This window comes from Gambusia affinis, linkage group LG02 (assembly GCF_019740435.1).
Source record: "Gambusia affinis linkage group LG02, SWU_Gaff_1.0, whole genome shotgun sequence".
In the NCBI taxonomy this organism is placed as follows: domain Eukaryota; kingdom Metazoa; phylum Chordata; class Actinopteri; order Cyprinodontiformes; family Poeciliidae; genus Gambusia; species Gambusia affinis.
The window spans coordinates 9407692-9434152 of NC_057869.1; the positions used below are offsets into that span (position 1 = coordinate 9407692).

The window sequence follows — 26461 nt, forward strand, 5'->3', positions numbered from 1 at the left end:
CAGATCACTCTTGCTCTTTAACCTCAAAATTATCCACCAAATATTTCAGCTTTTTAAAAATAATTTATTCCCCCTCCATAATACGGAAATAAATTCGTTTACCTGTCTACTACTTACTCATACAACCACACAATTCATTTTATTTTATTATGACTTTTTGCAACACAAAGTGAAAAAAAAAATAACTGTGAAGTGGAAGGAAATGAACACAATTTTTAAATATGTTACTCAATGGAAACAATTGTCATTGCAAGTCACCTAATTAGTAAACGTTCTATACTTGTGTGTAATGTGGGCAACAGAATAGGGTTGTGGAGATGTTTATAATACATCATTTTTTTAAACTGAAACTGCTGATTAATTTCCCCAAATTTAGAAAATTTAACAAAGGTCATCTAAAAACAGGAAAAAATATGACACAACTGCAAAACAAGATATCTTTGTCCACCTAAATTTACTGGCTGACCAAGGAGATCAGTTATCAGATAAGGATTAAAGAGGCCCAAGCTAACTCTGGGGGTGCTGCAGATATTCACCGCTCAGGTGGAAATATCTGTCAACTGGACAACTACTATATGTGCGCTCCACAAATCTAGACTTTAATTGAGGCCATTTTTAAAAAAGTTTAATAAGTAAAACCACATAGGAACTATATATAGGAACACTATAAAGGTGGGGAAAAAGAGGAACCAAAACTAAACTTTATAGTTTATATGCAAAACATTGTGTAGAGAGACAAACTGACACTGCACATCGCTCTAAGCACCATCCACAAGGTGAAACATGGAGGTTTTATCCACCTAGATATTGAGAAGTAGGTCAGAGTAGATAAAAAGATTAACTGAGGTAAATGAAAAGTAATATTGGAGAAAAAAAACCTTTTGAAAGATTGAAATGATTTGAAACTGGAATCAAGTTTAAGCAAAAATATTTATCCTGAGATGGTTCACTTGTCAGCAGGACAATAACATCTTATTACCACAGGTGCAGTAAAAGGCTTTAGATCAAATCATACTTGTGTCAGGATGGCCAAGTCAAAGTCTAGATCTAAATTCAGCTTTGAGCTGAAACACAATTTATTATTTCTTAATTAATCAAGGGTATGAAGAATACTTATAAACATGAACAAGGTGTTTAATTCAAAAAAAAAAAATTCGGCATTCAAGCCACATTCTTGTCATTAGTTCATTGGCCTTAGAAGTTTATATCTCACTAGACTGAAGTTTGTTGCCCCAGTTAATTATCTCAGTGAATCCTTTTATGTTCCAATTTGGATGTAGTATCTCTAAAAATAAACTCATCATTTTAGGTTCAAAATAGTTGAATTGTTCAGTGGTTTAAATTAAAACAGACTGAGATTAATGTTTCATTCTAAACAAGCGATAAGTAGAATCTGTTTGCTAAACTTCCAATTGCCACCAGATGGCAGAACTTGAACCAGGTTTTAATCCGGAGTTTTAATATAAACTGTGTCTAGTAAACTTTAACTTTACAGTTTGTATGCCCTTGAAAGGATCTTAAAGATTAGGATCTTAAACATTGTAAATGAGCACAGTTTAGTAAGAAAATAAATAAATGTAGTTGAACTGATAGTGGTTTTGTTTTGAACCAACTCTTATCTTATTGGAGCTTAGTGGGGTTTTTGACAACCCCTCCCACCTCAGTTAGTACAAATGTGACCGACGGACGGGCTGTTTATTGACTTAATTGCTTTGACAGAATGTTCACTTTACTGCTACTACTTTTCGCTCATTGTTTAAGCGAAGCGAACTTACATTCACCGAGGATGATATTCAAATACAAAGGTAAGACATATTTCTATTTCTGTTTTCTATCCCGTAAATGGACTAAGTTTATCTACTTATGTCAGCCATTCACACGAGACCACGATGAACATCTAACTATACGAACTATAAAAGATTATAGTTTTACACTTCGAACTATACAGATAGTTACGAACTATAAAAACATTGCAATTGAGAGGAGGAAGCTGGAATCGATCTCATAACTTTAGGATTTGTAGATTACTCTTCCCACTGAGCCTGTCGTAAAGAAAGACAAAAGCTAAAAAATTTTATATCCAATATAAAATTGGATTTAAAAATTGTATTGCTGGAACCGTATTGCAATATATATACTTTTAGTCTACAGCTACAATATTCAATGTTATATAGATAATTGCCTGTAGATGGGTGGCAGTGCGGTACACACCCATTAAATGTACCGTATCATGCCAAACAGTTTTTTCAGTCCGATCCCAGGAGAGAGTTTTGAACTTAATTCCCTGTGATCAAGAGCAAAGACTTTAATCTTGAGTTTATCTTTGTGCCTTGTAAGTGCTGAGATCTTTTCAGTTAAATGTTGTTCTACTTTGAAGTTCTAAATTAAAGTATAAGGGTAGTTGCCGGTCTTGAGTTTAACAAATAAAATGCTTATATCATAAATTCAAGACCTGCTTATAAGTGAAGTGTGCATTAAGTGTGTGCAGGCTGGTGTGGATATTTCCACCAAAACATAATCGGTGAATGTGAAGTGAACATCATAGAAGCAGATAATGTTTGTGCTAATATTGTTGGTAATTTGGTGAAAATAAAATGTGTGTCATATGTTTAATAACATATGACACACAGAAACCATTGTGGTATGATCACATGGTTTCTGGTGAAAGATGAAAGCTTAGTCATGTACTCCTATCTATAATGTGCAGCAACAAATGTGATGATGATGTATGTGTGTATATATCAGATATAAACCGTGTGATCAGAGGGAGGAATCCAGCAGCTCTGAGCAATTAGGTAGCTGCTTTATTATAAAAATCTTTACATTCTTAACAGATGTTCTTCATATTCATTCCACATTAATAGCTTGGTATGTGATTAGTTTAATCACTCCTTGTTAAATTTTAAATAAACAAGAAAATACAACACACACTGTAGGGTGTCTGGGCTTTCCCTAAGAGATAGGGTGAGAAGCTCAGTCATCTGGGAGGGACTCAGAGTAGAGTCGCTGCTCCTTCACGTCGAGAGGGGCCAGTTGAGGTGGCTCGGGCATCTGGTCAGGATGCCTCCTGGACGCCTCCCTGGTGAGGTGTTCCGGGCACGTCTCACCGGGAGGAGGCCTCGGGGAAGACCCAGGACACGCTGGAGGGACTATGTCTCTCGGCTGGCCTGGGAACGCCTTGGGATTCCCCCGGAAGAGCTGGAAGAAGTTGAAGGAGAGGGAAGTCTGGGCCTCCCTTCTGAAGCTGCTTCCCCCGCGACCCAACCCCGGATAAGCGGAAGAAGACGGATAGATGGATGGATGGATGGAAGAAAATACAACAGCAGATCACTTTGTTTGCAGATATTGATATATAGCAATGCTAATATTTCCCCTCTTGTCCTTATTTGCAGAGACTCCAGTTAAAAGGTTTCCATTGCGTGAACAAAATTTACCAGTTCAGATTCTCTTGGGAGAATGGCCGGCTGATGTTACATCTGTTGAAAAGACCAACCTGACTTTCTACAACTTTAATGACACTGGGGAGGTAGTTATTGCATTTACATCTGAATAAAACTGAGAAACTTAAACCGTTCCAGAACTATCCTATCAGTGAGATTAATTTGGAAACATATCATCCTTCACAGGATCCCAAAGACATGAAGATCCACTGGAATGATTGCAATGTGAGGATCACAAAAGTTAATCTTTTCCCATTCTAGTTCCAAAGTAATAAAGAAAAATTTTCTTTTGTCATCTAGGACTGCAAAATTGCAATGGTTCATCAGAGGGAAGAAGGAAAGCCGCTGTTTGTTTGTGTGACCAAAGAAAGGACAACAGATTGCTGTGACCTGGTATGAAACTGCAGAAGTGTTAAGAATAATTTTGTAGAATAAGTTGTACTGTATTTCACATTCTAATAAGAAGACAGTAGCTTGGCTTATTGTAAAACAATTTCATCAAGACAAATAAAAAAAGGAAATGTTCCTGTATTTTGTTTCAAACTACTGGGGGGGAGTATTTATTGTTAAGTCACATCGTGTTGCAAGATTGATTTGTTATTCCTCTTTTTTTACAGGATTCATCAGGGTCACTCACATGTGCTAAAATTGACTATATTAAAGAATTTAACATTAAGGAAGGCGAAAAATCTGCTCTTGATGGTGAGTTTATTTTTACAATCTTTTTTGTTTCGCTCAGCTGTTTCTGCTATTTGCTTTATGTGTTTTCACATCCTGTCAGATTTAAATTCTCACAGGTAAATTTAATCTCCTCATCCTTTTAGGAGCTGCATTTCTACAATGTCTGTGCTATTACTTGATTCTTTCAGCTTGGATCTAATGGTATTCTCTTTTGCTGTGCTTCTACTTTGTATAGTATTTGTCAGATGGTACCTCAAATTTGAATCTGACCTATAATATGCACCTGTTCTGTTTCAGAAACTGATGCAAAAATACATCTCTACGTTACATCCTCTGGAGCGTACGAGAATGTTGGCATCCACAAGTTTGGAAGTAATAGAGTGGGACCAATCAATCATGAGAACGGTATTTACACACAATATAAAACTTTCTTTTAGCCCTTTAACATTATATATTTTTCAACATTACATCTGCAACATTAGCAAATATACAGAGTATATATGATGTTTAATTTTATCTCAGTATGAATCCAACTGTTTCATGAAGGCCTGTTGGAGAACATTAGTGCAAAAAAAGAGTATCAAGAAGATGAAGGAAAACAACAGGCGATGTGGAGAAAGTTAAAGGAGGGATAGGTCTCTGCAGAAGATTTGACACAGGGACGGATGTTCATCCTCCAGCAGAACAATGATCCTAAACCTACAACCAGTCCTGGAATAATTTAGATCAAATCACATTAATGTGTTGGAATGGTTCAGTCAAAGTTCTAACCGAAATTCAATTGTGAATCAGTTGGGGAAACTTGAAAAATGTTTTTTTCACAGATGCTCATCATCCAATCTGAATTGACCTTAAGCTACTTCCCACACAAGAATGGGAACAATATTCAACCTGTAGATGTGCAAATCAATTAGAGTTTTGACCAGATGCCCCACATCTGCTCACCTGAGCTTATAAAGGTCTTGTGACATCAGCAAGATGGCTTCCAGCACTATGAATGCTGGGAGATACAGTCTGATCTGTTCGTTTTGGAAAATGGGTTTCAACATCACAATTATGATTGATGTTTTATGTTGGGCAGTCACATACAATCCCATTAAAACACACTCAGTTTGGTGACTGATTGACAATCTTTGTTCTATTTAATCAAAGTCTACATTCTTTTGTTTCTCTGTCTGTAGAGCAGTACTATTTGGGATTGGTTCTGAGCAAAAGAAAAGACGAGCCATTGCAGAACAAAGTTTATTCTTTCTATAAGCAGAAAAACAAAGACATAAGCCCGGGCAGTAACATGTGGCTCCCCTTTGTCAGCCAAGTTTGCACGGTAAGCTACTCAGAATGAGAAAATGTAATCAGATTCACTGCTTATGCTAACCAAAATCTGTATCGGGATGAATGATCATTCATCTGGTGGCTGTTTCCAGGCTGATATGGGGGGTCCCAAGAACAAGCTGCAGTTTGGTTGGACGTCTCTGATGAATGCAAGGCTCTACTGTGGTAACCCAGGCAACAAACAACATTTCTTTGAGCTGGTGGATGTGGCTACTGTACATTCAGACCATTGGCAGGACACCAGAGTTTATGCACTGTTCAGAAATGAATGGTAAGATGTCAATGTGCAAGAAAAGACACATTGAAAACTGAAACTTTCTTATTGTTATCTTGACTTAAATCAAAGCTATGTAAAACGTTATATAAAATTTAAGTTGTTCACATTTTGACATGAACGTAAATTAAATACTGTGCTGTTTGTTAAAGCTGTGGACTGCGTAGAGTCCACAGCTTTAAAAAGCTGTAGCACTATTTAAAAAAAGTAGCACTTGTGGTATAACCAGAATAACTTGTCAGCTGTTGTTTGCATGATAAACATTTGCAAGAATCATGTGCAATCATGAGCAAACAAAGCGCAGCCGCATACACACATTGTGCAGAATTAAATTTGCAATATCAATTCTGAGCTAAAGTAAGAGGAATACTCTATATGATCTCTGTGCTTTGGTTTTTGAAAAGTTGTCAACATGGTCATTGCTAAGTCTTCCTCCATTTGTGCACTTGACTTTTCACATTGTTTCTTAACCACTTTCAGGTCTGCAATCTTTTTTAACCCAACAGCAGCTTCTTATTGCATCAGTGTCTCTGTGAAACTCTGCTGACTGTCATTTCTTTATGCAGGGGCATGAGCGCTGTGTGCATCTACACAATAGGAGACATTGAAAAAGTTTTCTCCACATCTCCCTTTATTGATTCAAAGAGCGATGATGACAGAAAAAAGGTATACAAGTGAAACTAATTTGAAAAAGGAAATGCTCCATCTAGTGTGCAGGCATATCTCAGGAACTCAGAATAATGTCCAAAGTTAATTTATTTTAATAATTAAATTCAATTGCTCCATTACATATAGAGTAATTCATTTTAAGTGTTTATTTATGTCTAAAAATGTTTAAAAAAGCATTTTAATGCTAAAATAGTGTCTTGTGTCCTACAAGATCACAGAGAAATCCGCTGACTTGACACTTATCCAGCAGACGGTCACTGACACCCTCCTTAAGTAGGACAAGCTATAAATGGTCATTGCTCAAGAAGCTGGTCATTCAGGATGTTGTTGCCACACATATTGACAGACAAAGAAAACGTGTTAGAAAATGTATACCAGCGACAGGAATAACTGCAGACGCAAGAGGGTTGAAAAAGGAAACATGTTTTAAGTGTTTGAGGGAAATTCTTAATGTATGAACTGCAGCTAAAACCACCACATAGTTATATTTAGGACACCAGCTACATATCAGTTCAGAACATCAGTTTCTTCCTTGAAACCGATGTTGCAAGTTGAGTTAACTCAATTATCAAATCAGAGACAATATCAGCAGAATCTGATCTTGACAAAGCAGAAAAAGGACTTGACTTTTTCTCAGGCCTAAAGTTCACTTTTCAGATGACAGCAAAACTTAGCATTTTGTTCCATTTTATGAAGTCCCTTGTCAGCGCAACAATCTTTCAGTAAATCTTAGAGCACTTCATGCTTCCTGTTGTAGTAGGGTTTTGTAACATTCAAATTTTCTGGGATACTTAAGTTTTTATTAATTAAAAGCCATCATTATCAAAATTACCACAATAAATGACAGAATTTCATCACTCTGTGTAATAAATGAGGTAAACAGTTTATGATATTCTTTCTTAGAACCTTTATTCTCTAGACATTATTCCATGTTTGCATCATATAGGAGTTGCAATTACTTCAAGTTATAAATTAAACTGGGAATATTTCCTTTCCTGTGACACCTTCTCAGTACAAGATATTGTATTTTGAATTGTAAATTAGTCTATCTGAATCTGTGGAAACAAAAAGCTTACCAGCACCTCAGGGAGTCACCTCTTAAATAGCATCAAGTTGATACAGGCTTTTTCTAATCTATGAACGTTGTGCCTTCAGTGTGTTCCTGACAGCACCAAGATTCCTACTGATATCCTGAGCAGAGTCGAAAAGGTTTCGGAGATGAAGGAGTGGGTGAACCCCACGTTGGGCCCAGTTCTCTTCAACCATCACAACTACACCCGAATCTTTGTTGATGCTTCCCAAGGGAATCAACACACAGTTATGTTTCTCTCTCTAAGTGAGTACAAGTTCCCTAAACTAGTTATGAAATGAGTGGAAGTTAGCAAACAACCTTAAGAACATTCAGATAAATATTTGTAAGGTTATAAGTTCAAAAAGTACAGATGAGTCAAGTAGAGTTGGGCTGAGCTGAATGAATAATGACCTGTGGAAGTTTAAGCTGGGCTTGTGGTGCAACATAATGATGAGTAAGTGGGCGGCTTGCTGTATTAGTTTATCTAATTTCACAGATTTGATTAGTTTCAGCTTAGTTGAACATTTTTTTCTTACATCTTGGACATTTTCTGCTTACTGGTACAACTCACTCTGATTAGTTTAAGATTTACGGTCATGACTTGAAAGCTTAAATATAACTTGTATTGTGTTAGCAAGTATATATTTTACCTCTTCCCCTTGTTGCTCACACGTCAGTTTTTTAAAACAGTGGAGAAACTTGTGCTTCTGAAATAATCTTATATAGGACCTAAAGTTAATTCAACATGTATTACTAACTCTCTCAGGGATTAGTATTGTTTGATTTTACCATAGGGGAAATCATTACATTCCCTACTGATTCATTTATATATAAAAAACAGTCAGTCACTTATTCCCATGGTGATTTCGTCATAACAGGGAAGGAAAGAGTGTCAACAAAAAGCCCGGAAAAACACATCGCATGACATTAGTTTTGCATGTGACTGAGATAAATAAGCACAAGCTCCTCTACCAATTCCTGTCTAAGAACATGTGGGTAAATGCATTTGCTGCCTGGTACATTCCTTGTCAGGAGGTACTATTGTTGAGTCCTCTAGTCTAGAAAACCCATCAAGAAAGTCTCTAAATGTTTTGCCTGTTTTGCCACTTAAAGCTTCAGCTCTCTCTGGGGTTTTCTGTAAGAGTTTTTCATGATCGTAATCTGACTACATGAGATCACCACTTTGAATATGTTTTGATCAGCAGAGGAAAAAGGATTCTCAAGTAAGATGTTTGGGGAAATGGCAGTGAAGTTGTGCTGAACGATCCAAAGCATGATGCTTCCACCTCTGGGCTTGATTGTTCAGATGGTGTTACATCCAACATTTCTCTGCTAAACTCAGAGAGCCAAGGCGATATCAAACAAATTGTGGCATTTTGTATCAAGCCTTTTCTCAATTACTTATATGTTCACCTGCAAACTTGATTGTTTTGTATTAGAGGTGGGCATTTATTGTGTTGTTTATCATTTATTGTGATTAATATGTTATCATAAGAAATTTTATTTATTGTTGTCACAATAAATTCAGTACAACAAAGCATTAGACAGGCAGACAGACAGATAGATTGTGAGCTTAAGGGTCATAAAACCGTGTCGTGCGAGGGGTTCAAGCACTCATTTATTTTTAGTAACATACAAATCAATTTGTTTTATGTAATTTTGGTTTTTATGGATTTCTGGTTAATATTCTTACTTTACATTAGCATTAAATAATAACTAAAAAAGCAGACTGGTTCTTTTGGGACAAGGATCTAACATGTATTTGACTTACAGTGTATGTTGGGCTCTGTTATCAGATTATTCAAAAATACACATTTAAATATATCATTGATGTGTAACTTCCAGTAAACATTTTGACATCATTGTGAAGTTGACTAATGATGGTTCCGGAATCGCCACAATAAGTAAAAACTACTGGGTATTAACACAAGATTATTCTATTCTTAGCACTGAATCCTACATTTGTATTTCCAGCTAATAAGAACCCAATATTTTAAGCTCAAACATTACATCATACCAATAAAAATAAAAAAACAAACATAAATGTGAATAAATGTAAAGTATGTTTACAAACTGCTAAAGGCTATTTTCAAAAATGTACTTATGATTAATGAGCCCAATTGACTGTAAAATAATTTATTTTGTCCAGTTTCTTCTATTACTACTGCCTACCAATAGGTTGTTCTTCATGACATGTACATCACTTTGGTTGCCTTAGGTTATTTTATAAATTACAAAATAACTGATTTGATGTAGCTGTGGGTTTACCTATGATTGTTTCCCAATTTCTTGTCTGGGAAGTGTTACAGAACATTGAAGTCAAAAGTTAAGATTCATTTACCCCCTCCGGGGACAAAAAACTTCTAGGTGTGAAGGCAGGTGTGTGTCATCATCTCCCCTTTGTCTTGTGCCCTTTAACCAGATAATGGTGCTATTCACAAGGCATTACAGATGGAAAATCATTCGTACATCATCGCTGAGTATCAACCTTTCAACTACTCAGCCCACATCCTCAACCTCGTCCTTGACTCCTCTACTGTGAGTAACAAGTGAACACTCACACAACAATCCATCCACACAAAAGTATGAGTTAGTGTTTGGAATTATTTTATTTAGCTATTAATACAAGTTTGAAAGAATTATGAAAAAAAAGTGTTTTACAATAGTTGTTTTTATAATTAAAATATGTGTCAACCCTTTGTTACAGAAAAAGCTGTACGTGAACTCAAAAACTGAGCTGGTCCAAATTGACGTGGGAAACTGCGGCCAGTATGGAAAGAACTGTCAGGATTGTGTTCTGTCCAGAGATCCATATTGTGGCTGGAAAAATGAACAATGCACCTCTGAGACGAGGTAAGACCTCAAGGCTTCATTCGACCACCTATCTCTGTCTTTTGGAGTAAAAATAAGCCAACACAGCGGCTTATCGACACCTCACAGACTCTCTACCAGAACAACACTGAATAAACTTTAACTATATTTGTTACCTAGAAACAAAAGTATTTTTCCTAATATTAACTTGACAACATTACCACAATTATCGTCTGGTTGACCCAATTTTTTTTTTTTAAAAGGAATAGATCAGATCGAATGCTTGAGGATAATGTACACTACAATATGCCATCAAGGGTTTGAATCCTATTATTTTGTGTATTTTATCCTTAATTCAAACTTGTATGAGTTATTCTATGCAATTTTCTGTAAAAGAAAAAAATGACTATAAGAAATGAAGTCAACTCCAGGATTTGAAGGTGCTGAACACCAAACACGTTTTCTAACTAGTATTTCTTCCACTTTGTCAGTGTCCATTGCTACAGGGCATGGCTTGCATAATGACTAAACCTTCTAACACATATCCGTGGTGATGAAAGACACAACAGTGTAGATTTCCACAGATTTGTCCAAACTTGCAGAGTTATTACTGGATGTTTATTTTGCAATTGGACCAACTGCTACATGAGTTACAAAAAAAGTTGCACCTACTGAAGGAAGCTCACGTCCTTTGTAGAGCAGTTGTTTGACACTGTACAATATTTCAATATCAGTGTTGATTAGGTGAATCTGATGACATTTTATGTTCCTTATCTAGCCAGTTGAAACAATTGTCTATTTGTGAACCACTTTGCTACTTAACTCTGTACCAATGCTGAAGCTTATTGGTCAGAATGCAGTGTAGCAGAAATCGTTACAGTTTATCTTTGCTTTGTTTGCAACCGCTTTGAATTCTGACCAGAACTTAGCAGCAACAATGATAAAATCAGGTGCACAACCTGCTTCTCTTTCTCCTGGCTGTAAATACATCATGGCATTTCCTAACATTCTCACTTTCTGCATGTTTCCGTAAACGGTTGGGAGCGGAAATATTTTATAGGGATCTGCGACCTCTCTGTGGAAGAACTGAATACTATGGACCACTTTATATTCAATCAAGGGTGTGCATTGGTTATTGTGGTTTACCTAAGTTTCCTACTATAGTAGGTTTTACAAGTCATTCAGCAACATTTTGTTTCACAGTACAGCTTTGAGGGGAAAACCCACGACTTGACACTTCTCCCCCGCCTAACTATTCCCATGGAGGTTTGAGTGGAGGTAGTGAAAGTGTCGTCATATATCAAGATGAAATTACAAACTTTTTTTTAGGAATGTATTCATTTCAGTTATTTATAAAACAGAGATTAACTTTAAATGTAATTACAAGATTCTGTAGAAGACCGGCCCATTAATGATTAAATAAATAATGGAATCCAACTGTGTCTAAAAACAGTTCAGATAAATTCAGTCCTTCCCAAAGTCATCCAATTAAAACGAATACTGTTGATCTAAGGTGACCCAGCAAACATAGAGTAAATGACTTTCCAGTCTTTGCTACTACTATAACACATTGTAATAACAAATTGTGAGACTAAATCCAACAAAATCTTTGCTCAACTCTTTATCAAAGTAATTTTTATTACATTAATTGAATTCTTGACATATTACTACTGCAAACTTTTTTTTCCTTATCATGTGGTAGTTTGGAATTACTAAACTACCACATGATAAGGTAGGTTGTGACTGCATGAAGACACATGCAACTAGCTTAGTTAGTTAGTTAGTTAGTTAGTTAGTTAGTTAGTTAGTTAGTTAGTTAGTTAGTTAGTTAGTTAGTTAGTTAGTTAGTTAGTTAGTTAGTTAGTTAGTTAGTTAATTGGTTAGTTAGTTAGTTAGTCTAAAGTTGAAAAGATGCAACAGACATTTGCTTACTCTTTGAACAGCTTAGTGAAAACTGAACTGAACTAAAGTTGCTGCATTGCTGAAGTGGTGCACATAAGGGGAAATGTAGTCATTTCCGACCTTTTGTTCTATTTAACATGAGACCCTCTGAAACCGCACAACAGCATCTGCATTCACAGTGTGACAGGTTGCATGCTTTGGATAGGAGAGCCAAGGGGGAGAGGTGATTATTGAGTTATAAGACTGCTTTCACAGCCTTGAGTTAGTTTATAGCCACTGACTGTGATCAAGGAAGGGCTGACAAAGGGTGATTAACAGAAGACAGTATGGGAAACATAGTAACTCTTTGAAGACTTTGAATTAATATCAGTTACATCCCATTTAATTCCCCATTTGGGATCCCTTTATTGATCATAGGGGATGATGAATAAGGGAAATTATTGATCATCCCCTATGAACTCTAGTCATAGAGTTTGAATAGAGTTTAAATTGCAGGACATTATAGTGCCTCACAATAAGCAGTGCCTTTTTGTAGAGCAATAGCTGACAGGTGTGCAGTTGAGATACAGTTTGCATTTTTTATTTCCGCCCCCACCAGGGGGTCTTTTTGTGGGCTCTAGTGTCCCTTATCTGTCAGTAGGCTGACAGGAAGGGGGGAAGGAAAGCGGGGAAGACATGTGGCAAATGTCTGCCGGGTCCGGGAATCGAACCCGTGACGGCCGCGTCGAGGATTCAAGGCCTCCAAATGTGGGTTGTGCTATCCCCTACGCCACCACAGCATACCCACAGTTTGCATTTCTAAAGATAGCAAGCCCTTCCTGTAGCATGACTAACTGACATGCCTTCTGTTTTACAGTGGTGAACGTCATGATGTGGTCCACAGGAACCTCACGATTTGTTTGAACAATCAAGCATCGTCACTTCCACTCTCTGCTGAAGGTACTGACATATTTTTGCATGTACTTGCCTGTTTTATTGAAAATCAAGACTGTCAAGTGTACATGTATAAAGAAAAAGGACTTTGCTTTGGGCTCAAGGTGACCAAGTTAACTACCTTTAACATCAATGCATTCAAAGTATGTTTATTGTTTCAAAATGTAAAAAACTAAGGAGCTTGTCAGAAATATGCCTGCTTGTGTTTTACATTCAGAAAACAGTAATTTTACCTTTTATAGCAAGATCTAACCAAATGCTCATTAACCAATAAACAAAAGCAAGCCAAAATTAAATTAACATGAGGTTAAGTCATGCAGGCTTCTGTTTTACTCATGATGTGATCAGCTGGCTTGTGACTTCTGCATTTCTTTGGTTCCTGTGTCATTTGACTTATCAGCATCTTCCCCCACTTGTTGATAATAGTAAACTTCCACTGAACCAGTTACTAAGTTGTAAAAGTTTTATACTGTATGGCTTTGCATGATATTGCCCTCCTGATAGTTTGATCATATACTGTACAGTTCATGGATACATGCAGGCAAGGACCCTTTTGTATAAATTACTGCATCAACATGGAGGTGATTCACCATTATTCCTAATCAACAGCAGTTTGTTATTGGTATACATCCTGTAGATATTGTAGATATTTTAAATAATCTATCTTGTTATCCATAGAATGAACTTTAGCATAATATAGCAGTTTTGTTTTCTTTATTTAGCTCTCATAGCTACCAACTCAGTCAGTCTGCTCTCTGCAGTTAGCTATGCAACACTTCCTTTATAATAAGCTGTCCACCAACCTCTATATAGTCTCTAAGGCCGTCCTTATCATCATCAGACACTGAAAGAAAAACCTTTTTAGCGTAGAGCCAAAGGTAATTGTTTATTTTCCTGGAGGAAGAAAGGCTGCTGTGAATGTGTACTGAGTCATTCTTCAACTTTCCTGAAGAATGAGGATAAAAGTAGCGCATGAGTAAGTAATATAAATCTTCCAGTCAGCACAGCTTGGGGCTTGTTATCAGAGAGATGCAGGACTGGCTTATCTACAGTGTGATAATAGGAATTTACTGACAGCTTCCTTGAGTCATTTACCCGGCTGGACAGTTTCCTCTGAAACAAACTAGGTGAAAACACATCTAACATAGCAAATTAGAGGACATTTCTGTTACATTTCTAACACTTGACTTTAACAAGTGCTAGACTTCCCTTATAAGTCTGTTCACCATTTAAAGCAGTTTCCTCCAAATTGTCTTTAACAAAATGACTATTGTTTTTGTTTTTGTAAATACTGTTATTTTGTCTTAAGGGAACTATTATCTTTGGATTTGTCACATTTCTGTTACTATGCAATCTTGTTCTCCTGTGGAAAAAAATTAGAAGTGCAACAAATATTTGGTCTCCGTTTAGACTACAACCTTTTCTGTCCTGAGTAAGATTACCTAATCTCACATCATCTGACTGCTTTATGGTGCCAAGAGAGCTTCCTGTGTGCAGAGCCACCAACTATAACGGCCAATTTCAGCCTCCAGAAAAATGCCCTCCATCTGGCTTTTGTTTGACCAACTTGCAAATATCCAAGTATTTGGATTAGGTCTGCCTTTTCTTCTTGTTAAACTGGTACTGTCCTTACCAAACACATCAGATCCAATGAAGATGTTTTATTAAGTTTCTCATCAGTATGCAACCCCTGGTTTTATGTTGCTCTTACTTAGATCCTATTCTTTCTTGTTCCACATTTTGATTTATTTCAGTTGTTTCTGGTTTCTGTTAAGTCTTTTTGGGTTTCCTTTTTATTTTTCAAAGAACTTTAGTTCCCACAGCTTGAAAACTGGACTCAATTTTGGTTCTGCAGCTCCTTAATATTTTGAGGTTTTATGATGTTTTACCAAAGGTTCATCTAAACTACTTAGAATATTCTCAAAGGTTTTTGACAGGAGAGTGGGCTACAATAGGTCATTGCTGAAAAGCTGGGTGTTAAGAAAAATACTGTAGTCAAGCATGTTACTGGAAAGTTTAATGCAAGAAAAACATGTTGGAGCAAAAATTCACAAGCAACAGTGAAAACTGTGGCATAAAGAAGCTTGTGCATGGATCAAACTGATCAAATTGTGAAGAGAATTTGATCAGCTAAGATACTTTTGCTTAGTAGACTCTCTTTTCAAAGTAAAGTACTGTTTTGTTTTGTTATTTGGAAATCAAAGTCCCACAGCTGGGAAATTAACAAACATGTCTAATCTAAAGGTGGTGATAACATAAGGAAGAAAGATCACTGTCAAAATAGTTAACCAGAGCATAGAACATAGAGAAACAGAGGACATATGAGAAAACATCTCTAAGTAGAAAAGAGGAACTCTTTTTTTTTTTTTTTGGCTTTTTTGCTGCAATAGGTGGTTCTGTACACAGACAGAGTCCTTATCGGTATAGCACACTTCATTACACACAATCTTTAGTGGCTTAACTTCCCAGTAACGATGTAGCCACAGTCTTCTCAGAATTTCTTTATGCATGCTAGGTTACAATATGATCTAAAGAGAAATTATATTTTAATCATGAAAAACAAATCCGCAAAAAAAGTCTTCCTGACCGAGGACCAGCTAGTAACGATTGATGAAGTGAAGGCATGAGAACTAGATAAGCAAGAGACTAATTGAAACAAAAATAATGTTACTTAAATAAAACATGGCAAACACAAACAGAAAATAACCTAAAGAAAAAAACCCCATCAGTTATGACATCAGGATAACTATAATCCACAAACAAAGAAGCAAAGAGTAAGAATAGCAGAAACCTGTGGAGCATAAAATACCATGACACACCCAGTCAACATGACACAGAATGATGCTGCCACCACCATATTTCACAGCAGATGTTCATCGCCACCAAAAATGTTTTCTTGTCTTAGCAGAGCAGCTGCTTACACATGTCTGGTGTTCTATAAAAAAAAACTCCACAATCTATACTTTAAAACTTATTTTATTAAAGTATTCTTTGATACACTTTTCACCTTCTTATTTAGAAAAAATGATCAACTATGCATCATTTTTAGTTCACCTCACAATTATGTGCTACTTTGAGTTTTTCTACCAATAAAATTCCAGTTAAATTTATTATAAGTTTATTGTTGTAATGTGACAAAGTAAAAGGGCAACATGCAAAATACCAGACTGATAAAACAAAGTTTCTTTCTTTCCACTGTCAGTAAAATTATCTTGTCCTTCCTGCTTTGAAGGAGAATGTTATATCACAAGCACGGTTTTGATCCAAGTTAAATAACAAATTAATCAAGGACACATTTTAGAAACAAAGATGCAATAAATTCTGTTTTGGTTTTTTTAGGCACCAATGGACACGCAGACAAGTTAGTGAAAAGGATCAAAGTTCCCTTTGAGTCCAGCTACTTCCTGCGATGTCCAGTATCATCTCATCGTGCCCAGTATACCTGGAAAACTCCTGAGGGCTCCAGTTCCTGTAACCCGAGGGACGACCAGTGTCTTCTGCTGATTGACAGCATGACTCTCAATCATCAGGGAACGTATAGTTGTGAGTCTGAGGAAATGGGCTATCGAAAAATCCTGGCAAAGTACGAGCTGACACTTTCATCTGCAGGACGGACATTTGGTCCGACTGTCTGGATCTCTGTTGCAGCTGTCTTCAAAAGTGTCTGGTTTTAGTTTTGAGCCTTTAAGCATATTTTTAATAGCAGCAAATTAATTCTTGAACAAGATCCAGCAGAGCTTGAAGTCGGTGTGGTCAAACAGACTCTCCAAAGTGCAAATATTGTTGCAAAAAAGAAGAAAAATAATCATGGTGAAAGAATGTGAAACAGACTCAAAGGTCACTTTAGCAGCAGCACAGTTCTTGTGTTTAGGTGTTCCTTTACATTATTTACTAGATATTTAAAAAATGTGTTATGGACATTTATTTCAAGATGGTCATTATTGATGTAACAGAGCTAAAATGTGCTTAGCAGTTGTTCTAATCTATAAAAGGACTTCCTTTTACAGGTCCTGTTGAAGGACTTCCTGAAAAAGTAAGTCCATATTTGGACTTCCTAGTATAGACTTTCTGAAATAAGAAGTCCATACTTCCTTTTTCAGTACAAAAGGAAGTATGCTACATCCCTTTGCCACAAAACTAAAACATAAACATAAACGTCAATTATTAATTTACATTCACCTGCAAATAACATCACCAATGTGTTGTTAGGTTGCAGGTTTCGTTTTGATGGCAGACATGATAAAATCTGATTGAGGTGTTTATGAAACGGAAGTGTAAACTTGCATTATGAATCAAGACAAATTTAGTGACATGCTACAGCAGCAGAACCAGGCAGGTGCAGAGAGGCCCAATGTTATCATCCTCCTGAGTAAATCTGATGAGGATCCAGTCATTTCTGCTACAGGGAACTGTCCAACACACACTTTCAATTCCTCACACAAATGCACCAGGATTAAAGTGAGTGCGGTTCTGCAGACCTAGCTGCATGTTAGGCCTAACATTGCACTTACACATACAGCTTCCAGATTCAGCTATATGTGTAGGTGACTAAGTGATATGGAAGGTGAAGTGCATGATTATCACAGAACTGTCTGAAAGTTGTTTTTAGTAATTAAGACTCAAAGTGTGCTCCCAACATCTGTAGTTCAGTCATATGAGCTGTTCTTTTACATATTTTATTAGTAGGAAAATGTAAATTGCTTTCCATATCTACTCCTAGCCATAAGGGATTTTGAAATTGTGCCAAAAGGAAATGTTGAAGAGATATGAATATTTTTGCAAAGTGTGGTTATTTCAGTTGGTGGGCTTTTTAAATATATGATGCTATTATTTTTGGAATGAGACATATTTACAGTCTGAGTGCTGTCATCAAGAGATGATTTCACAGGAGATATTTTAAAATTGTGCTTTTTTTGTATGAGAGATATGATGCAGAACTTTGCACATATGAACCTACGCTGGAACTACCTCATTGGCCATGACGTTTGTATTTCACCACATTGAGCCATTCTGTATTATTGAAGTCTTTTTCTAGAAAACTGAAAAGGACATTCTCATTTCTGAAATGTTGTTTATAAATACATTTTTCATGCATAGTGCAAGATAACTGGACTAACACTGTGTTCGTCAAGCAATGTTGCAATTTGATTAGTTTATTTGTCTTTATTATAAAGAGGTGGTGTAATTTTTTTAGTGTTGGAGTGTAAAAAAGTTTATTCTTTTACAAAGCCAAGAAATTAAAAAATACATATTTTTTAATATCACAATCATTTCTTGTTATATTCTCTGTTCGTCTACCATTTCATGAGTAAGAAGAGTGACTGAAAGAATTTGTTAATAAAACTTTTCTTCATTATTTAATCATTACTCTGTTGATAATTGTTTGTTATGAATCCTACTTAAATACTTAAAATATTTTCTTAATAAACAATCTTCACAATTTGCTGTTCTGAGTTGAATTGCCTCTGTGATACATAAAGAGAAGAAACGGTGGCAGAAATATCCCAAAAGAGTTTCAGCTCAATTTGCATTGAAAGACAGGTGGCTCTACAAAGTATTGACTCTGGGTGGCTGAATATAAATGTAGGTAACATTTTTCAGATTTCTGAATCATATTTTTTTTAAATATGCTCTTCTACTTTAAACATTTTAGTGTATTAATGCAAAACTCAATTGCATTAAATAATAGAAGTACTGCATGCAGGTACAGAATGCAGCTGCATTCCCTATTAGTTCAGGTATTTCCTGCAGTGAATGGTGTCGTATTGCCTTGCACATCTGGCTCCGCCTTCAAGGCTACCCAAATTTTAAATAACGGAAAACAATTGTTTTTCCTTCTGATTGCCAAAACGTCCCGTGCGGCTCCCCTGTCAGAGTTTATTTATTTAAAGGGCCTGAATTTCCAAAAAATGACAACTGAATCATTGTTTACAAAAGAATGCTTTTTTGTCAAAAAAGTGACAAAAAAAAAGAGAACTAAAAACAAAACAATAGGTGAGTTCCAGTTTAGGTGAAGTGATCTGAATTTCTTCTGAAATGGATAAAGGAGGTTTTTCCTGTTATAATTACATGCTTCCCATTTCTCTTTAAAGTGTTTCTGCTGTCTTGTTCATTTTAACGATACGATACATACTGGTTTGTGTTTACTATAAAATAGACCAACATTTTGAAACATCTGTCCCTTTGTTATTTTTCATATGAAACTGCACAGCATACGGGACTAGGTCTTGATCATAATTCAATTCAGTTCAGTTTATTTATATAGCGCCGATTCACAACAAATGTCACCTCAAGGCACTTTACAAAACACATCCAATTTATATACAGATATAGATTATATATTCAGATTAGATTTACATTATGTCCTATTATGGATAACCCCAGATTTAACAAGGGTGTACTTTCTTTTTCCCCATGACTCTATATTCTGCATGACACCCGATTACAGAAAAATGGATATGTAGCTTTAGCTGAAATTGATTAACAGCAGCAAGTGTAAATAATCTATAAAAAAAGAAACAAGTCTAATGATTTCAGAAGAAATGAAACAGACACACAAAATTACGATATAAAGTAAAACTTTATCATGACATACAAGTTTAAAGCCCTGAGAACCATATCTTTATATTAACTAATATGAACAAAACTGAATGTGTGAAAACCACTTTGGAAAAGTGCTCCTCTTAAATACAATCAGCACAAACCAGTTTTTACAAGCATTCTTGTGTTTTGTTCCATTTTTTGTTTGCATTAATCAAAGAGAAAACTATAATAATCAGTAATATTATTGTCATGTCCATAATAATAATTATAACAGTACAAAAATATGCACAAACCCCACAGTTGAATTAATATACGGAGCATTGTACAAGCCAAAACAACATAAAATTGATAAATGAGGTATTTGATAACCACTTGCATATGCACCTGTTTAACACAGATGAGGCCAGTCCTTAAACATTCAAAAAGTGTATTTTATTCCAAAATCAAGAGACCTAAAGGTTCCTCAGACTTCCAACTTCACAACTTCCTGAGTGACGAGACGTCGCCTTGCAGTTAGTGATGACAGAAAGCTTGGAATAAAACATAAAGCAACTCAAAATTGAAGAAGCAAAATGACAGGAGCTTTCGTCAGTACTCGCCGCAGCTTCATCCTGAGGTGCTGTTGAATGACAGACACGTCACACACAGCCAGGAAGGCTTAATTAAACCCACTGGAGAAGGGAAAATGACTAATCCACCCTCAACACTTCCCACTCTCTGATCAGACCTCAAGCAGCAAGTTCAGGACTGTAGTTGTGCCAGGAAGCTGCCAGTAAACCGGAACTGTGCCAGCCTCAGAAAAAGTTTCAATTAATTTTCAACAAGCTGACCATCATTTTAGGAATTAGCAGATAGAACATTGGCGCCATCTGCAGGCTCTTTAATGTTACTACAATAATGCTCACTGAATAATATACTAAACCTGCTTCCACACACTCCCACACACAAACACAGAAACATACAAAGGCAGTGAGGCTACTCTACCAAACAACCATTACAAACCAAAAACTAAGTAAATGAAACTGACAGTTTGGACTTATTAAAAATGTTTCAGTTATGTGGCATGGATGATTTAGCCAAACAATTTCAGCCAAGACAAATAAAACAATACAAATAAATATCAAAACTCATCTGGTAACAGTATGAATGGTGGAAAATATCTATCCAAACGGCAGGTGATAAACCCACCGGCATGAAACCTGCACTGACCAGATCTCACCAGCAACTACATTAAGGCAGCATCTATGATTCCCTCCTTTATGAGTTTGTTTTTGACCAAATAAAATGAACAGCATGGCCAAAAGCTGCTAGAGCTCACATTTACTGGCTAAGATACAGTCAAGCATCAAGACTGAGCCTCGCATTCAACACAGGAGAAGCTGGAAAATCTATTTTTAAACCTTATTGATATAATGTTTTAGAAAAAAATTACTTGAAGGAAAACATAACTTACACCATCTTTGTCTGAACCACCAGGAAGTGTGTTTGGCTGGAAGGAATTGAAACGGTGGGGCATTGCCTGAGCTTGCACACAGGTGGTTTGTTAAGTGCCCCCAAAAATATCTGATTATATAAGCTCAACGTGACATGAGATCTGGCTTTTGTTCTGTATAACACTTTAATCTCTCCTACACAGCCAGCGAATGACCATCCTTTCATATTACACGTTCAGATTTGATTTAATCTAGCTTAAACTGTGAGCAGGAAGTGAACACATGTCATAATATGTGGAGAAAGAAAGAACTTGAACCTCACCTGACATTAGTTTTCACAAATATTTCAAAGATTAGGTTGTAAGAGGTTAGGTGGGATTTTGTTTTGTAGTTCAACAGACTGTCGGATCTGTTTTTCGATCCACCTCAGCACATACAACCAGGATTGTACGAGGATGACCAGCTGGACTAGTCTTTGGTATCTAGCTGTGCAATAACCAGAAAATTAATGTGTTCTAACACTGGTCACATGATTGTACACATGCATTTCATTTCAAAACGGCCAAGAAAGAATTAACTGCAATTCCTCTGTTCGCAATCAAATCTCACAATCCTGCAAATCTGTACAAAAGTGAGGAACAAACATTTCTGTTCCTCTTCCCTGAAAAAAAAATAAAAAAAAATGCATATATCACTTCCCTTAGACGAAATCCCTCCACCCCACCCGCCCACCCCATGTCCCACCCACTGGGAAAAAATAGCAGGAAAAAAGAATGCATGAAACAGGGTCTATGAGTAAATACAGCAGAAAGAAAGCAAACCCCTCCCAACTCTTTAATATTTTTTTTCTCCCCAAAACCCACCCGCAGTGTGTCAGTACATCCATCTCAGTTTCAGTTCAGGCAGGATTTGGCTTCACAGCCGAGGTATGTAGTGTTGCTCTCGCTTTCAGAGAGTCTAATGAGGTATTTTCTTTTTTTTCTTTTTCGAAACAGTCACGTAGTCTTGTGCATTCTTCACGAATGAATCTTCTTTAAATTATCAGTGATTCCTTGCGGTTGTCACTTTGCTTCCTGAGAGAGACGCCCTCCAGAAGAGAGAGGCCAGTGTGAGGTCTGGGAACTACTTACTGATGAAGACGCCGTCCTACTGGACAGTCAGGTGGAAGGATGCAAACTAAAATACAGGGTGGGGGTGACGAAATGGGACCGTGTAGCTGGGTTTGGAATGCCACAGTAGGTCTGACTAGAGACAGGGGCTCAGGGTCTACTGGGCTTGTTGATGGACAAGAGCTGCTGTTCCCCCACAAACTTTGTGCGTTAAGTCGTTAAAAACAGGCCTGTGAGCAACTGAACTAAAAGTGCATCTCAACAGATAGAAATATATTCAAAAAGTACATTTATTTCAGCGCCTCAATTCAAAAAAGTTAAAATTATGTGATGTAGATTTCTTACACAAAGAATCAATTTATTTCAAGCAGTTACTTTCTGTTAGTTTTGATGATTGGGGTTAATGGGCAGGGATGAAGCCCAAAAATTCAGTTTCTCAGATAATTAGAACGTTAAATAAAATCTATTAATAAAGCTTTTAGTGCAGATATTTCATGTTATCGTATCATAATAATGGGGAAGACTGCTTACAGCACAGTTACTAACAGCCTTGCATTGTGAAAAAACTAAATCTTACCAATTATTTTTGGCCAAGTTTCTAGTGCAAATATCTTAGTACATGTACAATAAAACAAAACAAACTTAAAGGTAACTTTTCATCAAGACACCTGGCTTGTTTCAAGTAAATAATTCTTTAATACTGATAATAAATTATTAGTTCCACATGCAGATTATTTCACTTATAACAATTATAAGTGAAATAATCTGCCAGGAAAAATAAAGAAGTTATTTACTTAAATCAGCCTCCAATATTTTGCTGAAAAATTACCGGTAGCTTAGTTTTATATCATTTCAAATACACTGAATATATTTGCACTAGAAACTAGACCAATACTAATAGATATTGTGTTTTTGCAATGTGCTAGGAAAGTAAAAGCTCTTGATAAAGAAGCTGGCTGTGAACACAGTACAGAATTTCAGCATAATGTTAAGCATAGGGAAGACCAGAAGTAGGTAAAAAAATGTCCATTTAAAAACTTGGGGGAATTTAACAAAGCATAGACGGCAGCCTGAAGGATCCCCCGACACACAAAGACTTATTCAGGACATGAACAAGCCATCTACCAAGAAATTTTAACTTGGCAGGACTTGGTACCTTTTCAAAGTCCCAGTATGTGCCTTAATGAACATGGTATCACTGGGTTCGAATGGCCAGCAAACTGGCCTGACCTGAACTCCACTGAGACCCACCAGGGTGCCGTTACGTAAAAGATGAGAGACACGGGATCCAATAATAGAGACCAGCAGAGCCGCAGGCTGATCACCTCCCTGTCAGGTCGCATTGATGGGAGTAATTCCTGCGAAAGGAGCTTCAACTAGGTATTGAGTGAACATATTTTACAGTAGGCCTATATTTGTACATGAAATAATTATTTTTTCTAAGAAACTGAAATATGTTTTTTGTTTTCATTAGCTGTAAGCCCTAATCATTAAAATTAACAGATTAACACTTGAAATGCATGACTGAGGCGGTGGATTTCCATTCTTGAATCAAATTACATTTTCAAAGATACTTGAATTTATTGAGATGCTCGTGTATAGGTTAGTGCTTCCTACTGTTGTAAAGGTCTTTTACTGAGGGTAGTTGTGAAATGAGGTATTTAATCTGCCGATCTACAGCATCATCTTTATCATTCACCAGTCTGAGTTCAACACTACAGTGTGTTACAGACCTGAGTGGCCTGGGTTGGAGGCCTATTGCTGTGAGGTGAGTGCGCTGTACATGAGGTTGTGTTGGTGAGAGATACCCGACTTCCCCTGATTGCAACAAGTTTAAACAGAATACAAAAATAAAGTTGATTCAGGTTAAATATTCTACAGCTCCTGAGGTAAAGACACCACTGCAGGTTACTTGATTTGAGGTATGTAAAAAGAGAAAAACTGAAAAAGTCATTCTAAAAAAACAAAAATCAAAAAGAGAACAAAATGGCAACAAAACAAACAAAATGTCCTAAAATAAAACTATTCAAGTTCAGTTGTGAATACGCCTGTCAGTGGGTTTTGGCTGAGCTGATTGTGTTTAGCATCTACACTAGGATTAACAAGTGTATGAGTGTGTAGATTGTGTATTTTGATTTGTGTATATCTATGCATGTGATGAATTCAATGCAGAGAAGTGGGTTTATGTAATATTCTGGGGCTCTATGTTCATAATTGGACAGCCAAAAGGTTGACAGGGTTGTTGAGGTATTTGTTGTGCAACAGTTTCTTATTCTTATCGGTTTCTCATTGTACTGTATATTCATGCTGGGGCCTTGCTGTGGAGCAGCGGCCTAGGGAGCGGGTACAAAGGAAAGCTCGAGTTAGGGGGAACTGCTGGGCGCCAGCTCAGCGGAGCCGGAGCCCTTGGAGGAGGAGGTGGAGGAGGGTGTGGGGCTGAGGGTCTGGGCCTGGGGAGCAGAGAAGCCAAAGCTTGAGCTGGGTCCAGCAGGGGATGATGAGGCGGCACTAGCAGCAACAACAGGCCCTGGTGCCCCGCCAGACTTCTGGGCAAACAGGGTTCCTGAATAAAAGCAAGAATTTCCACAGACTGCTTTTATCTCTGCCGGAGCAAAAAGTACAAATTGAAGGTTCTGATCTTTTTCATACACACCTGAGTAGATTGTGCCATTAACCTCCACAGATACAGTGATGCTGGCATTCCCATTGGTGGAGATGCTAAGAGACATATCCTGCTGCTTCTCATCTAATCAAACACAGAAGCACTTATTATTCCATTTTCTGTTCACAGAACATGCTTATCACTTCAATCCCAACATTTTTTAAACAAATTTTGTGAAGTGTAGCGAATACTACAGCTACGTTCAAGCCAACGGTTGGTATCATCACACAATAACAACATGAAGGAAACTAATAAAAAGGAAGCACGACTAAAGCAACAACCTTTAGACTGCAACCTCTTTAGAGAAATCTGTTTGGATGTGTAGCCAGGAATATGATGCATTTCAGTGACACAGATTTTTTTTGTAAGTTCATAATAATCATTTTCAGCCTTTGTTTATGTCCTGGTTTACAGTGTCTGTGAATCAGATGGTCTCATGTCAATGACATGACAGATGGATAAAATGAGACATGCAGATGTTTTGAAAGCAACTGGATACGCAATCAAATTAGTACTACATATGGAAATGGCAGAGATCAGATTTTTTGGGGTGAAAAAATTAGGTTGTTCAGACTGCTGTGAAAAAGTTGGATATGGGTCACAAATGGGCAAAGAACGCACATTTGGGTCACATTTACATGCTGTCAGAGCAGAGCCTTACAAAACAACTTTTTAACTAATTTTGCACATTTTTCCTCCAAATATGCTGGCAGACCTTTAAAGTCACGTCACAATGACCTTCAAGTCTTATGCTCAAAAAAAAATTTGCCAATGCCTGTCACACATGTGGAAGTCATTCAAATGTAAACTATCTATTTTCGCTGATTTATTGGATTGGAGCTGGACAGTATATCAAATTGCAGTTGGTTTGGTGAAATCGCAAAGAACTGCTTGGAAGGTTGGGATTTTTTTTCCAATGCCATGCAAGCAAGTTCTACATGCTAATTATATTTTTGGCTTGCTAGATATTCTTTAACTACCCTTCACTCCCACACTGTAGACATTAATAGCCAACATGCTAATTCTTACATAGCATGGTGGGTGATCGTAATAATAAAGTCAATAACATCACAGAAATACCCAAAAGCTAGTGCTACCAGTACCAGAAGATAAAAACTGAATCTGAGATGAAATTAGAGCTAATGAAAAATCTGGAGCAGAAACATCGGTTGACTTTGAGGAAGCAAAACACCTTTTCTGAACCAAAAGGGCTCAGTTCCCCAGTCTATTCATATCAGTTCTGGTGTTGGACTCAAAAGTCAAATTTGTTTCTAAATTGTTCTGAATTCTTCCTGTTTTCTCTCTCTCTGATTGAAGACGTTCATAAGTTCAAAGCTTTTAAGCTTGTTTCTTTAATCTCCTAAGAGAATGGCAAACCACTGATGACTATTAGTTGTTTGATCAGTTTAATTAATATTCTTGATATTCAGTTTTCCAGCCATTAACTTCTTCTTTTAGCTTCCATTGGTAACGCATAGTGTAGAATCAACATCGTCAGTTTGTGTGTCTCTTTTTCCATTTTAAATTAAATCATTAGTAAACAGACTCTGTGATTAAAAAGGAAAATAAGTCTCAATTTCATAAATTAATTTCTGGAATA

The 26461-nt window shown here is 36.7% G+C and overlaps 2 protein-coding genes across 3 annotated transcripts in view; one reads left to right on the plus strand and one right to left on the minus strand.

Moving 5' to 3' along the window:
* The first annotated feature begins 1665 nt into the window (after positions 1–1665).
* LOC122846784 (semaphorin-7A) lies at positions 1666–18481 on the plus strand. Its single transcript, XM_044143950.1, has 14 exons — positions 1666–1805; positions 3393–3526; positions 3627–3665; positions 3741–3833; positions 4058–4142; positions 4419–4526; positions 5303–5445; positions 5546–5724; positions 6294–6393; positions 7552–7732; positions 9891–10006; positions 10176–10321; positions 13038–13120; positions 16454–18481. Exons 1-14 carry the CDS (start codon positions 1721–1723, stop codon positions 16786–16788), a joined length of 1827 nt encoding a protein of 608 aa, XP_043999885.1. The 5' UTR covers positions 1666–1720; the 3' UTR covers positions 16789–18481.
* A 3360-nt stretch (positions 18482–21841) lies between these two features.
* Positions 21842–26461, minus strand: part of LOC122846791 (AT-rich interactive domain-containing protein 3B-like) — a 58343-nt gene continuing 53723 nt past the window's right edge. For both annotated transcript variants that reach the window (XM_044143973.1, XM_044143963.1), the window contains exons 8-9: positions 24853–24945; positions 21842–24762 (exon numbers count right to left, since the gene is read on the minus strand). In XM_044143973.1, coding sequence (XP_043999908.1) covers positions 24563–24762; positions 24853–24945 — 293 coding nt within the window. In that variant the 3' untranslated portion in view covers positions 21842–24562. The remainder of the gene's footprint in view (positions 24763–24852; positions 24946–26461) is intronic.

What these genes read in the sequence shown, in the direction of transcription:
- LOC122846784 (XM_044143950.1), top strand. Translation starts at nt 1,721, where the DNA reads ATGTTCACTTTACTGCTACTACTTTTCGCTCATTGTTTAAGCGAAGCG. An exon ending in GATGATATTCAAATACAAAG is followed by an intron (nt 1,806 to 3,392) that starts GTAAGACATATT and finishes CCTTATTTGCAG; the next exon opens with AGACTCCAGTTAAAAGGTTT. An exon ending in GCGATGATGACAGAAAAAAG is followed by an intron (nt 6,394 to 7,551) that starts GTATACAAGTGA and finishes TTGTGCCTTCAG; the next exon opens with TGTGTTCCTGACAGCACCAA.